General features: G+C 43.1%; 1 protein-coding gene across 1 annotated transcript; it reads left to right on the top strand.

Annotated features, from left to right (window-relative positions):
- Window positions 1–3,470: 3,470 nt before the first annotated feature.
- Window positions 3,471–4,910, top strand: LOC108317684 (IQ domain-containing protein F3). Its single transcript, XM_017548362.2, has 3 exons — window positions 3,471–3,581; window positions 3,754–3,801; window positions 4,512–4,910. Exons 1-3 carry the CDS (start codon window positions 3,471–3,473, stop codon window positions 4,908–4,910), a joined length of 558 nt encoding a protein of 185 aa, XP_017403851.1.
- Window positions 4,911–15,015: the final 10,105 nt, after the last annotated feature.

The following is a 15,015-nucleotide window of genomic DNA, read 5'->3' as shown; positions in this document are numbered from 1 at the left end:
AAAAAAAAAAAAAAAAAAAAAAAAAAAAAAAATACTTGTCTCAGCAATGGGAGATTCTTTTGGGAGAGAATAAGGCAGGAAATGCATACCGTTCTTTTTTATTAATTATAATTTTTATAATTATAATCACATGTTTATAATTTTTATAAATGCTAGATTATAATTCATAATTTTTATAATTAATTTATAATTATAAGGTTTTTTAAACAATGTACATGAAGTTCCTTTTTGTTGTTGGTTTTTGGTTTTGGTTTTTAACTTTTATTTTAGGTTCAGGGGTACATGTGCAGGTTTGTTATATAGGTAAACTTGTGTCACGGGAGTTTGTTGTACAAATTATTTCATCACCCAGGTACTAAGCCTAGTACTCACTAGTTACTTTTCTACTCCTCTCCCTCCTCCCACCCACCACCCTCAAGTGGTTCCCAGTGTCTGTTTTTCCCCTTTGTGTCTGTCAGTTATCATTATTTAGTTCCCACTTCTAAGTGAGAAAATGCAGTACTTGGTTTTCTGTTCCTGCATTGGTTTACCAAGGATAATGGCTTCCAACTCTATCCATGTTCCCGCAAAAGCCATGAGCTCATTCTTTTATATGGCTGCATAGTATTCCATGGTGTATATGTAGCACATTTTCTTTATCCAATCTGTCATTGCTGAGCGTTTAGGTTGATTCCATGTCTTTTCTATTGTAAATAGCGCTGCAGTGAATATTTGTATGCATGTGTCTTTATGGTAAAATGATTTATTTTCCCCTGGGTATATACCAGTAATGGGCAGTAATGGGATTGTTGGATTGAATGGAAGTTTTCATTTTAGCTCTTTGAGGAATCACTACACTGCTTTCCATAATGGTTAAACTAATTTACACTCCCACCAAGAGTGTATAAGTGTTCCCTTTTCTCCACAACCTTACCAGCAACTGTTATTTTTGTAATAGTAGCCATTCTGACTGGTATAAAATGGTATCTAATTGTGGCTTTGGTTTGCATTTCTCTAATGATCAGTGATATTGATTTTTTTTCATATGCTTGTTGGCCACATGTATGTCTTCTTTTGAGAAGTGTCTGTGCATGTCCTTTGCCCACTTTTCAATGGGGTTGTTTGTTTTTTCTTGTAAATTGGTTTAAGTTTCTTATACATACTGCATATTAGACCTTTGCCAGATGCATAGTTTGCAAATATTTAATCCCATAATATAGGTGCCTGTTTACTCTGTTGATAATTTTTCTTGCTGTACAGAAGGTCTTCCTTTAATTTAATTAGATGCCATTTGTCAATTTTTGCTTTTGTTGCAGTTGCTTTCAGGGTTTTCATCATGAAATCTTTGCCCATTCCTACGTGTAAAACGGTATTGCCTAGGTTGTCTCCCAGAGTTTTTATAGTTTTTGGTTTTGCATGTAAGTCTTTAATCCATCTTGAGTTGATTTTTGTATACAGTATAAGGAAGGGGTCCAGCTTTAATCTTCTGCATATGGCTTGCCGGTTATCCCAGCACCATTTATTGAATAGGGAGTCCTTTCCCCATTGCTTGTTTTCGTCAGCTTTCTCAAAAATCAGATGCTTTTAGGTGTGTGGCCTTACTTCTGGGCTCACTATTCTGTTCCATTGGTCTATGTGTCTGTTTCTGTACCACCACCATGCTGTTGTGTTTACTGTAGTCCCTCAGTACAGCTTGAAGTTAGGTAATGTGGTACCTCCAGCTTTGTTGTTTTTGCTTAGGATTGCCTTGGCTGTTGGAGCTCTTTTTTGCTTCCATATGAATTTTAAAATAGTTCTTTCTAGTCCTGTGAAGAATGACATTGGTAGTTTGATAGGAATATTAATGAACCTTTAAATTGTTTTTGGCAGAATGACTATTTTAATGACATTGTTTTCTCCCTATTCCTGAGCATGAGATGTTTTTCCACTTGTTTGTGTCATCTCTGATTTCTTTGAGCAGTGTTTTGTAATTCTTACTGTAGGGATCTTTCACCTCCCTTGTTAGCTGTATTCCTAGGTTTTATTCTTTTTGTGGCAATTGTGAATGAGATTGTGAATGATTTGGCTCTCAGCTTGAGTGTTGTTAGTGTATAGGAATGCTGGTAATTTTTTATGTTGATTTTGTATCCTGAGACATTGCTGAAGTTATTTATCAGCTGAAGGAGCTTTTGGGCCAAGACTATGGATTTTTCTAGATATAGGATCATGTCATTTGCCCACAGGGATGGTTTGACCTTCTCTCTTCCCATTTGGATGCTTTTATTTCTTTCTCTTGGCGATTACTCTAGCCGAGACTTCCAGTAACACGTTTAGGAATAGGAGTGGTGAGAGATGGCATCCTTGTCTTGTGCCGGTTCTCAAGGGGAATGCTTCCAGCTTTTGTCCATTCAGTATGATGTTGGCTGTGGGTTTATCATACATGGCTCTTATTTTGAAGTATGTCCTTTCAGTACCTAGTTTATTGAGAGTTTTTAACATGAAGAGATCTTGAATTTTATTGAAAGCCTTTCCTGCATCTATTAAGATAATCATGTGGTTTTTGTTTATAGTTATGTTTATGTGATGAATGACATTTTATTGATTTGCATATGTTAAACCAAACTTACATCCCAGGGATGAAGTCTACTTGATCATGGTGGATTAGGTTTTTGATGGGCTGTTAGATTCAGTTTGCAAGTACTTTGTTGAGGATTTTTGCATTAATGTTTGTCAAGGATATTGACCTAAAGTTTTGTTGTTGCCAGGTTTTGGTATCAGGATGATGCTGACCTCATAGAATGAGCTGGGGAGGAGTCGCTCCTCCTCAATTTTTTGGGAATTGTTTCCGTAGGAATGCCACAAGCTCTTCTTTATACATCTGATAGAATTCAGCTGTGGATCCTTCTTGTCCTGTGCTTTATTTGGTTGGTAAGCTATTTACTACTAATTTCATTTCAGAGCTCATTATTAGTCTGTTCAGGGAATCAGTTTCTTCCTGCTTCAATCTTGGGAGGGTGTATGTGTTTAGGAATTTATCCATATCTTCTAGGTTTTCAAGTTTGTATGCATAGAGGCGTTCATAGTAGTCACTGATGGTTATTTTTATTTCTGTGGGGTCAGTGGTAACATCCCCATTGTCATTTCTAACTGTAAATGTCTCATAAAAACATCTACATTAAATGTTAAAACACCTCAATGTAAAAGGTAGACCAGAATCTCAGAAAAACCTATATTCTGGATGGAAAAGCACTTCCTTAGAAAACTACAAAAGCAGAATTGTAAAGGGGCAATGGATTCGAGCATATCAAAATTAAAGATCACTGTGGAAGGAAAGACAACCATGAAAAAAGTTAACAGGCAGATGACAATCTGGGAAAGGATATTCACACAATTTTTATTCAACAGAGTTGTCCAAGGAATTCAACAGGAGAGCAGGTATTTGCTCTTTATCAATCAACTTTGAGCCTGGAAAAGGCACGCTGGCCCCTGGTCATAGTTCCACTTGTGACATCATGGCCATCTCTTTTTCCACCCTTCCTGCCCCTGCCAAGTTCAGGGAGCAGCAACCAGAGGGAGATGATCACCTGAACCACTGCTCCAAAACCATGGGCAGTCAATGCTGTGTAAGACTCAGGCACATACACTCCCCCAGGGGTGGGGAGTTGTCCCACAGCCCAGGGAAGCACTAGGCCACTTCTTAGGACCCAGGCAAAGAATGGGGAACTGGGGCTGTGGGGACTTTGCAGCCAGGCTGGCCCTCACCCATGCTCCCCTACACCCACATTCTGATTACAGAAATGTGGTCCAGATGAAGATGCACTAGAGAGAGAGAGGCGGCGGAAGGTAGGTGGGGCCCAGGAGGGTGAGAGAATCGCAGATCATTGACTCTTTGACCCCAGAGGTCTTAGAAATGGAGCTCCATCTCTGGTTCCACAGGGGCTGGCTCAGCATTGCCCTCTTATCCCCTCAAGCCCTGCCTCTCCTGGGTGAATTGAGTAAGGTATGGAGACAGACGGTAGAGAGAGGAGGAAGCAGTGTGTGCACAGCCACCTGGTGGGTGGGGCTCAGCACAGGAAGTGGAAAGGCCCAGGAGGATGAGGAGGGTCTGAGACATGGTAGTGAAAGTCCGCAGAAGTGAGGTGAGGGGAAACCCCAAAGGGCTGCAGCACCACGCAAGACGTCAGGAGGCAGCATCGCGGGCTGGAGTTTGGATCAGGACACAGGCCATAAATGCAGAGGTTCACTGATTCTCATAAAGATCCTTCAGTTCCTCACACCCTGGTCTTCTGGACCAGAAAGTGTCTCCCCTAGACCTATGAACCCAAGAGGTCCACAGATCAAACATATCCCAGTTTCATAGATGAGGGCACTGCAACCCTGAGAGTGGGCAGATGTGCCCAGAGCCATGGACAGGACAGAAGTAGAGGACAAACCCCACCCAGGTCCTCAGAACCTGGGTCCTCAGAACCAGCAGGGGGAGGGCTGATTCTTAGAGAACAACCTGTGTTTGATGTTGACAAATTCACTGGGAGTCCTTTGCTTTGCTTGGCTAGTTGCTTCTTGCACAACTGCGTCACAGAAAAAGGGTGAAGGCGGCTGGGCAGATCCAGGCCTGGTGGCGTGGGGTCCTGGTGCGCCGGACCCTGCTGGTCGCTGCCCTCAGGGCCTGGATGATTCAGTGCTGGTGGAGGACGTTGGTGCAGAGGCGGATCCGTCAGCGGCGGCAGGCCCTGCTGAGAGCCTATGTCATCCAGGAGCAGGCGGCGGTCAAGCTCCAGGCCTGCATCCGCATGTGGCAGTGCCGGCAACATTACTGCCAAATGTGCAACGCTCTCTGCCTGTTCCAGGTTCCCGAGAGGAGCCTTGCCTTCCAGACTGATGACTTTTTACAGGTCCAATGTGCAGTCCCTTCAAAGCAACCAGAGTTCCACATTGAAATCCTATCAATCTGAAAGGCCTGGGGCGTGGAGAACAGGCTCCACTGCGCCAATAAATGTCTGACCAGGTCGTGTGAGTCTCAGTGATTCCCCTCACCACAGGGACCCTGGGATTCGTGCCCGCTCTTTCTCTCCTTCTCTAACTGGGGAAAGACTTCAGTACGAGCACCACCTCCTTCCCCACTCCCTGCTTCAGCAGGGCCTATGGTCCTTATGAGGACTGACAGTGGCCATATGCTGCTGCCTTTACATGCAAATCAGAAATTGCAGCCCAAGGCTGTCCTCGTGTGCAGAGCCAGATGTCCCACTCCACAGCCCTGGCATCATTCCTGTCTCCTCAGCTTGGAATCGGAAGGGTATGGGCTTAACCTTCCTGAAGAATCTGGGCACTCTCTTGGAAGACAGTTGTGTCTAAGCCCATGCTCTTTCATTCAGCCGCCAGGGGCCAACTGGAGCGTGCACACATTGGGTTTCTATTGCCAAGCTCCTGACAGCAGTCAGGCCATCAGGCCCTTGGAGCACTCTCCTTGGAGCAGTGTTGCCCAGGGAAAGCACAGGAGGCTGGCCTTAGTGACAACTGGGTGCAAGGTTGGTGATTCTCATGCTAACTTGGAGGTTGATGGACAGGAAGCCTCCAAGTCTTTGGAAGCAGCTGATAATCACGATCTTAAGGCACCTGAGCTCTGCCACCCTCTTGCCTCCTCAGCACCTGCTTCCCCAGGGCACTGAACACAAACAGGGCTCCCACTGCCCTCTCGGCCTCCCTGTGTGTGGCGGTGTCTCCCAAGTGTTATCTCCCAAGCTGTCCATAGGGAAGGACCACTTCTAAAGATGTCCAATTCATCACAGACCAGTTCATATAGAAAACAGTAAAAATGAATTATAAGAAAAATATATGGAAAAGTCATAGAGAACAAAAGCCTTATTTTAAATTATTAGAACATATAATATTGCTATTTTAATTTGCTATAATAGTTTCTCCATGCTTATCCTCAATTTCTGTACTTATCTCATTGGTAACAAACAGCTCATCACTGTTTCTGGTCCACAGACCACACTCTGGGTAGCATTGCCCTAGCCCTTGTCATCATTCATAACTGACTGTGGCAACAATACTCATTTCAACCACTTTGGTCTCTGATTTTTCTTGTTGTTGTTGCCTTCTGTCCCCTAGGGCAACAACTTGTGCTTGTGATTAGTATCTGAAGTTTGAGGCAGTCTTGTGGGACTGAGCCCCCAAGCTATGGGATCCGAAGCTATCTCTAGGTAGATACTGTCAAAACTGAATTGAGGTAGAGGACACCAAGGTGGTGTCCATTGAAGAATCTGCCAGAGAATTTCTTTGTGGGGAGAAATCCCCACACACTTCTTGGTGAGCAGAGGTGAAGTACTATGTTGGGTATAGTTGGATGTATGATAGGATAAAGTAAGTGATTTTTCTATATCTTTAGAATAGCCAAAAAAAGTGGGCCAACCCAAATGGGTGAATGGTTAGACAGTGTTGACCTAAAAGGAACAGGCAGAGGCACAAAATATAATTTAAAGAGTTTACTTCAGCCAAAGTTAAGACAGCTGCCTGGAAGACTCACGCACAGGTAACCTTGGATATGAGCTCCATTTGGCTTTTGCTTCAATCAGGTTTTTAAAGGCAAAGGGGGAAAGGGAGTGAGCTGATACAAAGTTGTTTGTCAGGAATTCTCCCTGGTTTGCAGAAATAACATTGACTCGTTGTTAAGTCATAGGGTGTGGGATACAGTGTGCAATGCAGCATTATTAGAGTAATTCATAGCTACATGTGACAATAGCAAACAGCTTCAAAGACTACATAGTACAAAAGCGGGGAAGCAGGACAGGACAGCCGGGAAGTAGGACGGGATTACCGTCTCACTTTAATGCCTCCCTGAGCCTGATCATTTGAAAGGGCTCATATTTCTCAGACAAAAGTTGTTTTCTTTCCTCAAAAGAAATGAACTATTGTTACATGCAACGACTTATATAAATCTCAGCATTATGCTGAGTGAAAAAAAGCCAGTCCTAAAGGCTACATACAGTGTAACTCCATTTTCTCTTATTTATTGTTTTTTTTTGAGATGAAGTTTCACTTTTGTTGCCCAGGCAACAAAAAATTTTGTTGCGCAATGTCACAATCTCAACTCACTGCAACCTCCGCCTCCAGGGTTCAAGGGATTCTCCTGTCTCAGCCTCCCAGTAGGTGGGATTACAACAGGCATGCATCACCACCCCTGGCTAATTTTTGTATTTTTAGTAGAGACAGGGTTTCACCATGTTGACTAGGCTGGTCTCAAATTCCTGACCGCAGGTGATCCCCCGCCTCAGCCTCCCAAAGTGCTGGGATTATAGGCGTGAGCCACTACACCTGGCCTAATTCCATTTATATAACATTCCTGAAATGACAAAAATTACAGAAGTGGAGAACACCTTAATGAGTTAAGAGGGGAGGGCAGAAGGGGATGAATGTTGTTACAAAAAAGCAGCAGGGGCCCAGTTCGGTGGCTCATGCCTGTCATTGCAACGCTTTGGGAGGCAGAGGAGGGAGGATTGCTCAAGCTCAGGAGTTCAAGACCAGCCTTGGCAAGATCCCATCTCTACTTTTTTTTTGAGTGTGTGTTTGTGTGTGTGTGTGTGTGTGTGTGTGTGTGTGTGTGTATGTGTATTTTTAAGAGCAACAGGAAGAATCTCTGGGATGATGAAATTGTTCTGGATCTTGAGTGTATCAGTGCCACTATGACACTGTACTATAGTTTTGCAAGATCTCACAATTGGAGGAAATTGGGTAAAGGATACATTGGATCCTTCTGAATTATGTCTTACAACTGTATGTGAATTTGCAGTTACTTCAAGATTAAAAATGTAATTAAAAAACACATTACCATAATGTTATCATCACATCCAACACAACAAACACTCCCTAATGTCATCTATTATTCAATCATTGTTCAAACGTCTCCAGTTGTTTTAAAAATGTTTTTTTTTTTTACAGTTGATTTGTTTGAATCAGGATTTTGACAAAGCCCCCATGTTGCACTTGGTTAATATATCTCTTTAGTTTCTTTTATTTTTATTTATTTATTTTGAGACAGAGTCTTGCTGTGTCACCAGGTGCCAGGCTGAAGTTCAGTGGCGCGATCTCAGCTCACTGCAGCCTCTCCCTCCTGGGTTCAAGCAATTCTCCTGCCTCAGCCTCCTGAGTAGCTGGGACTACAGGCACACACCACCACGCCCAGCTAATTTTTGTATTTTTTAGTAGAGATGGGGTTTCACTGTGTTAGCCAGGATGGTCTCGATATCCTGACCTTGTGATCCACCCGCCTCGGCCTCCCAAAGTGCTGGGATTATAGGCGTGAGCCACCTCACCCTAGTCTCTTTTAATCTCTAAATTTTCCTTCCCTCTCTTTTGTTTACTAGCAATTTATTTGCTGAAGAAACTTTTTTATTAGTTCCGTAGAACAACTGAGGGTTTCCCTCAGTGTGCATTTTGTTGATTATATCATTGGGTGTCATATAGCATGTCCTTTTGTTCCCGATTTTCCTGGAAATAGATCTAGAAGATTGATCAGTTTCAGGATTAACTGTTTTGTTCTTTCTGCAAGACCATGTCATAAGGGTATTGTGTAATTTCTCTTGTGTCACATCAGTAGGCTCATAACATTTGTCTGTCTTTTTTGTGATATTAGGATTTATTAAGAGATTCAAGTACCTTGCTCTAAGCATCAGCTTTTCACCTGATTATTTCAGTAGTCATTGATAAACATTGCTTAGATCCATGATTTAGTGGTTGCAAAGTAATGTGTATTATCTATTACTGCATAAGTTACCCCCAAAATTTAGCATCTTAAAACAACTGATATGGTTTGGCTGTGTCCCCACCAAAATCCATCTTGAATTGTAGCTCCCACGATTCCCATGTGTCATGGGAGGAGCCCAGTGGGAGGTGATTGAATCATGGATGGGAGTCTTTTCCATGCTGTTCTCATGATAGTGAATAAGTCTCAGGAGATCTGATGGCTTTAAAAACAGTAGTTTGCCTGCACAAGCTCTCTCTTTGCCTGCTGCTGTCCATGTAAGATGTGACTTGTTCCTTCTTGCGATTATGAGGCTTCCCAGCCACGTGAAACTGTAAGTCCAGTAAACCTCTTTCTTTTGTAAATTGCCGAGTCTCAGGTATGTGTTTATCAGCAGTGTGAAAACGGACTAATACAACAACAAACACTCTTTCACAGTTTCTGTAGGTCAGAAATCTGAACACATCTTAGCTGGACATCTCTGGCTCAGAGTCCATCATAAGGCTACAATCAAGGTGTCAGCCAGCGTTCTGCTGGTGGAGGATCCACCTCTAAGCCCATTCACATGGCTGCAGGCAGGCTCCAGATCCTTGATGGCTACTGGCTGGAGATGTCGGTTCCTGGCCATGTCCGTCTCCCCACAGGGTAGCTTCCAACATGGCAACTTGATTCCCGCAGGTTGAGAAAGTGAAGGAGCCCAAGACAGAAAGGAGCCCAGACTTTTTGCAAACTAACCTTGGAAGGGATATCCTATCACTTCTGCCATATTTTATCCATTAGAGCAAATCCAGCCACACTCAAGTGGTGAGAGGACTACACAAGTGCATCAATATCAGAAGTCTAGGATTACTGGAGCTTATTTTAGGGAAGATACTATAGGGAAAATATTTTCTTGTTTCTGCATGGTCATGACTTCTCGGATAAAAATTACTGGTGACCTAAGTTCGAGTGTTTTTAATAGTAAACATTCTTTGGAAGTTGGAGACTTCCTTTGAGCCTTATAGATATTTTTCCCCTTGGAGTCATTTATTTACATCTTATTTCACCAAACTGACCCCAGCTAAAACTAGGCAGATCCTGTAGGATAACAGTGGACCAGATTCAATAAACTAGCAACCCCAATTATTCCTACTGTACCAGATGTTGTGTATTGTCTAAAGCAGTTTAACATTGCCTCATTACATATGTTATTCAGCCATTGATTTGGCAAGCGCATTTCTTTCCAGCACTATCAGAAAGTTCACTTTTATTTATAACAGCCAACAGTACACCTTTTACTATCTTGCCCCAGAGCAATGTTAACTCTTCTGCCCACTGTTGTAATATATTGTGATATAATATTCCACAGAACATCACTCTGGTCTACTACATTGATGACATTGTGCTAAGCAGATTAGACGAGTAGCAAGTGGCAACTAAATTGCAGGACTTGGTAAGGCACATGCACTCCAGAGAAGACAGATAAACTCTATGAACATTGAGACTTTCACCACGTTAGTAAAAAGCAAGTGGTCTGAGACATACCAAGGCATTCCTTCCAAAATAAAGGACAGATTATCATATTTCACATCTCCCATCATGAAGAATGAAACAGAACATCTAGTATGACTCTGGCTTCTGGGAGCAGTATGTTTCACTTCTGGGAATACAGATCTGACCTGATCATATTTCAGGTGGCATAAATGGCTGTCAGTTTTGAAAAAGACTCAGCAGGAAATGCTCTGCAGCAGGTCTGGGCCATGGTATAAGTAGCTCTGCCACTTGGGCCATATGATCTGGTAGGTCTTAGAATATACTTCTAATGGTGGTGAGAAAAGATGTCATGTAAAGTTTATAGCAAACCTTATTGCTTGAATCATAGCACAGGTTCCTAGGATTCTGAAGCAATTCTATGCCACCTACAATAAACTGTACACATTTTGTCAATAGCTCCCTGTGTGACACTGGGCTATGATAGAGATGACATGCCCAACCATGGAACTCCAAGTGATCATGCAACCAGAAATGCCCATCATAACCTAGTTTCTGTCATATCCACAAAGGTGAGTGAGCCCCGCATCAATTCATTATAAGATGGAAGCAGGATGCTCCTGACCAAGCATGAACAGAGCTGGGGGAAACAAGAAAGCTGCGTCAGCAGGTAGCCCAGAGCTCCATGTCATCTACCACCATTTCATCCGTGCCTCTCCCTTAGCTTACACCTGAGTATGCATGGAAATTCTCTTATGATCAGATATTGGGAGAGGGAAACATTGATGGTTCCTAGATGGTTTGACTCCATATGTGGGTATAAGGCAAAAATGGCCTGAAGCTGTAGTATGGTCTCACTCAAGGCCGATCTTAAAAAGTGGGAGTCAGAAGTCCTCCTAAAGAAGAGAGCTTAGGGCAGTGGACCTTATCATTGGTTTGTAGGGAAATGAAGTTAAAATAAATTCAGATTCATAGACCGTGGTAAATGGTTTGGTCCATTGGTCAGGGACCTAGAAGGAAAAAGCTTGGAAGATTAGGACAATGAGTTCTGTAGTAGAGGCCTGTGAATGGGCCTATGGGAATGTGAACAAAGTTCAAAGATCTTTGTAAGACATGTTAACACCTGCCAGGGAGTATCCATCATGGAAGAGGCACCAGGCCATCCCAGAGCTATATAATGGGCACATAAATGGAGTTGCCAGAAGGATTTGAGAGTATACATGGGTCCAACAGTATAGGCTTTCATGCACAAAGGCTAAAAAAACCTACTTCTATTACCCAAACTCTAACCTGCCAGCATCAGAGACCAATGCTGAAACCCCAGTATGCACCATCCATAGAGGAGCTCAATCAGCCACTTGAAAACAAGTTGTATTATATTCACCACAGGGTTAGACTCTCATTCAGAATTTCATTTGGATGTCAGGACTGATGATGTCACACACACACACACACACACACACACACACACACACACATAGAAGATGTGAAGAAGTTTATTACGCACATCTTCATGTTAATGGGCATTTTATTCTCTGTTTAAATTCTCTGTTACAGTAGCTAGTTTGATATCTATCTTATAATTGGCCCTCAATGACATCTCCTTCCACACCAAATTGATGACCCACTGTACTATTTGAAACTCTGCCACTGGAGCAGTTCTCCCTTAGCACTGTCCCGCAGGGCCACCCCTGAGTACAGGTGGAGTGTGACCACAGTCTGTTCTTGACTGTAGCAATGACTGAGCTGACAAATTCATAAATCAAGCTTGGGATTTTTTTTCCTCCTCCATCATCTGTTCATAGAGACATCCCCATGAAGACACAGTGAGCTGAGAGAAAGGAGTCAGTGCAATAGGCTATCTTGACCTAATGTTGATTATACCATTTTCATCTTAATACTGGTTGCTGCTGTGTTTTCCCAACACTATGACTTGGTGCATCTGACTAAACCCAACTCATGATGTATATCTCCAACCACATCGTTGCTTAATCACGCGTGATAAGGTTTTCAGTCTCTAACAGGACTCAGCAGCATCAGAAGCTCCTTTCTGAACGGTGGATGGATCTCTGCTGAATATGGGTTGCAATTGCTTTAGAACTGCATCTTCTCAATGAAGGCTTTCCAGAGACCCTCACACAGCATCCTTACGTATTCCCTCCAGCACCATGGGTTTCACTTACTGAAATGGTCCAAGCTGCAGCTGCTTATACCATAGCCTGAAATTGCTGCAATTCCCTCTCTCTTACTCTTGACTGCACTCGAAACCGGCTGCTTCCAAGTCCAAGTCATGCAACGAATAGATCAAACAGTGTTCCCAACTGTGGTATATGCTGCCTCCAAAGATCAAAAGAAACCTACTAGCACCGTTCCTCTTTCTTAGCAGTAGGAAGTACAAGGTGTAACAACTTGTCCTTTACCAACATAAGCTAGACTACAGGATCCTTAAAACCTTCACTCAAGTGACAAGGCCCTAAATCTTTGTTGTAATTTCCCACCATCTGGTATGCATGCCGGAAGACTTACCACTTACTGCTCCCCAGTTCCAATTAACAAACAAAGAAATAGTGTGATGTTCTGCAGCATATCCAGAGGATTAAAGTCCCTTTGGATTATAATGTGGTAGACGGGTCTAGAGCAAGGGCCCTGGTGCAGGACCACAAATATGTACTATTGTCCTTGTCAGGTGAATTTGAACCGTTTTTTATTTCCCTTATTAATACGAATTTCAAAAATTTAGTGCTGGAGGCTGTGTTGATAAGTTCCAGTGACAATATAACATCTGAGGCTGGGTAAAGTGGCTCACACCTCTTATCCCAGCACTTTGGGAGGCTAAGACAGGAGGATCACTTGAAGCCAGGAGTTGAAGACCAGCTTGGGCAACATAGCAAGACCCTATCTCTACAAAAATACTTTTTTAAAAAATTAACTAGGCATGGTGGTATGGACCTGTAGTCTCAGTTATTCAGGAGGCTGAGGTGGAAGGATCCCTTGAGTCCAGCTTGGGTGACAGAGTGAGATTCCATTGCTAATAATAATAATAATAATAAATCTGGCGTAGTGGCTCTGATTGGAACTACAACTTGGTTAAGTTTATACTAATCTACAAATATCTTCCATGATCCTTTTAATGTTTTACAGGCCATATTGGTGAATTAAATGAGGACATGATGTGGACCAACACCCTCACACCCTTTAAGACCTTTCTGCCTTTCTTCACAGAATGTGGCATTGTCTCTGATTTATTATTTTGATAAAGGAGTGGTGGCCTCAGGGGCTTCCTATTGACCTTCCCTATCATAATGGCTCTAACTCAAAGGACTCAGTGAGGGTTCTGCTAGCTGCTAAGTATATCAGCCCTCATGATGAACTCGGGAACTGGGGAAATGACCACAGGCCTAGATCCATATACCCTGTCAGATGGACTGGTGCAGTGACTGTGTTCGTCACCTTCCTTATACTGTAGAGTTCTTTTCTTGCCTGAATTAAATGAAACAATCCATATAAAGGGCTGGGGCAATACCTAGCATACAAAAAGCTGCCTATCCACGTTTTTCTTATGACTCTGCATTGTAGTTGTTGTATGGCTTACATCAACACACATTGAAGGTCCTGTTGCAGGACTTTTCCTTAGTTCGGCTAAAGATGGGGTCCTTGTCACACAGCCACAAAAATTCAGGCTCAAAGACTATTTGAAGGGTGACCGAGGCAGGGTTTTATTAATTCCCCCCTCTAAAGAAGCACATGAAGTACATCTAACTGCCATTGGAATGAAAATAAGGACAAAAATGAAGATAGATCTTAACTGGTTCCTGCTGACAGGGGGCGCTGTTTTGGGGGAACGGCAGGCAGAGCTCCCTCGGAGGCCTATGGAAGGAACCCTTCCTGTGAGCAGGGGTAGATCTTGCTCTGGTTGCATGACCTTCTGGAGTTTGAGAGCCTGAAGGCAAGAACAGACAAACCAAATCAGGTTATTAGAAAACATGTATCAAAATGAGGGGAGGAGTAAGGAGAGCTTAAAAATCCCAAGACCTTTACCTGTTTGCACAGGGAGAGGGAGGCCGGAAAGCCCAACTGGAAAAAAAACTTTACCCTTTTGCTGGTATGTTGGGCTTCTGGGTTCCCTTCCTCTGAGCCCAATCCTAAGCCAACCAGTTTAAGGTTTGGGAAAATAACTCTTTCCAGTTTGGAGGATGCATCTGATGGGAGTGTTCCATATTACAGAGACACAACTACCTGTCAGTGAAGAGAAGACGGAAAAGGAGAGGGTTTTTTTTCAAAGGAGTTCCAGGGGTTCGTGATGCACTCGAAAGGCGTACAGACTGAAGATGAACGGCTACCCACCTAGAAAGAGGGAAACAGGCATCTCTGGTTCCCTTCCCTTCCTAGCAGATGCTCAGGGTACATGAGGGAGACAGGGAAGAGCATCCTCTTTGCCTCTTCCCCTATTCTGTCCTTGCCTTCTGAATCCCAGCAAACTTGGCAGGCACTGCCACGGATGTTAAACGGGCTTGCACCCATGAAGTAGGGAGGGCCTAGAGAATAGGAACTACTCACTCTCACCTATGCTGTTTCCCATCTACTCTCAGTAGCCTTGGATTACCTAGACCTCATTTATTCCATGGATACTAATGTGGCCTTTTCCCATGAAATGGAAAGCTTGGCTTAATCGGCAGGAATCAGCCACGCTCATCTCTGCTGTGCCTTTTAACTTCCATTATTATCTGACTCTGGATCCCTCAGATCCAGGTTTTTTTTCCCTAGGGCTTTGACCCAAAGCTTGGAATTGAGTTTGGGACAAAAATATGTCTCAGGACAGTTGCATAGACTCCTTATCATAAGCTAAG

Source organism: Cebus imitator, unplaced genomic scaffold (assembly GCF_001604975.1).
Source record: "Cebus imitator isolate Cc_AM_T3 unplaced genomic scaffold, Cebus_imitator-1.0 Scaffold0, whole genome shotgun sequence".
Lineage (NCBI taxonomy): Eukaryota > Metazoa > Chordata > Mammalia > Primates > Cebidae > Cebus > Cebus imitator.
Note: the sequence above shows the minus strand (reverse complement) of the source record. Positions and strands in the feature narration are given on the sequence as shown.

Coding starts and splice junctions, on each gene's coding strand:
- LOC108317684 (XM_017548362.2), top strand. CDS start 3,471: ATGGCCATCTCTTTTTCCACCCTTCCTGCCCCTGCCAAGTTCAGGGAG. Junction 3,582..3,753: donor CCATGGGCAGTCAATGCTGT/GTAAGACTCAGG, acceptor TTCTGATTACAG/AAATGTGGTCCAGATGAAGA. Junction 3,802..4,511: donor AGAGAGAGAGGCGGCGGAAG/GTAGGTGGGGCC, acceptor TTGCTTGGCTAG/TTGCTTCTTGCACAACTGCG.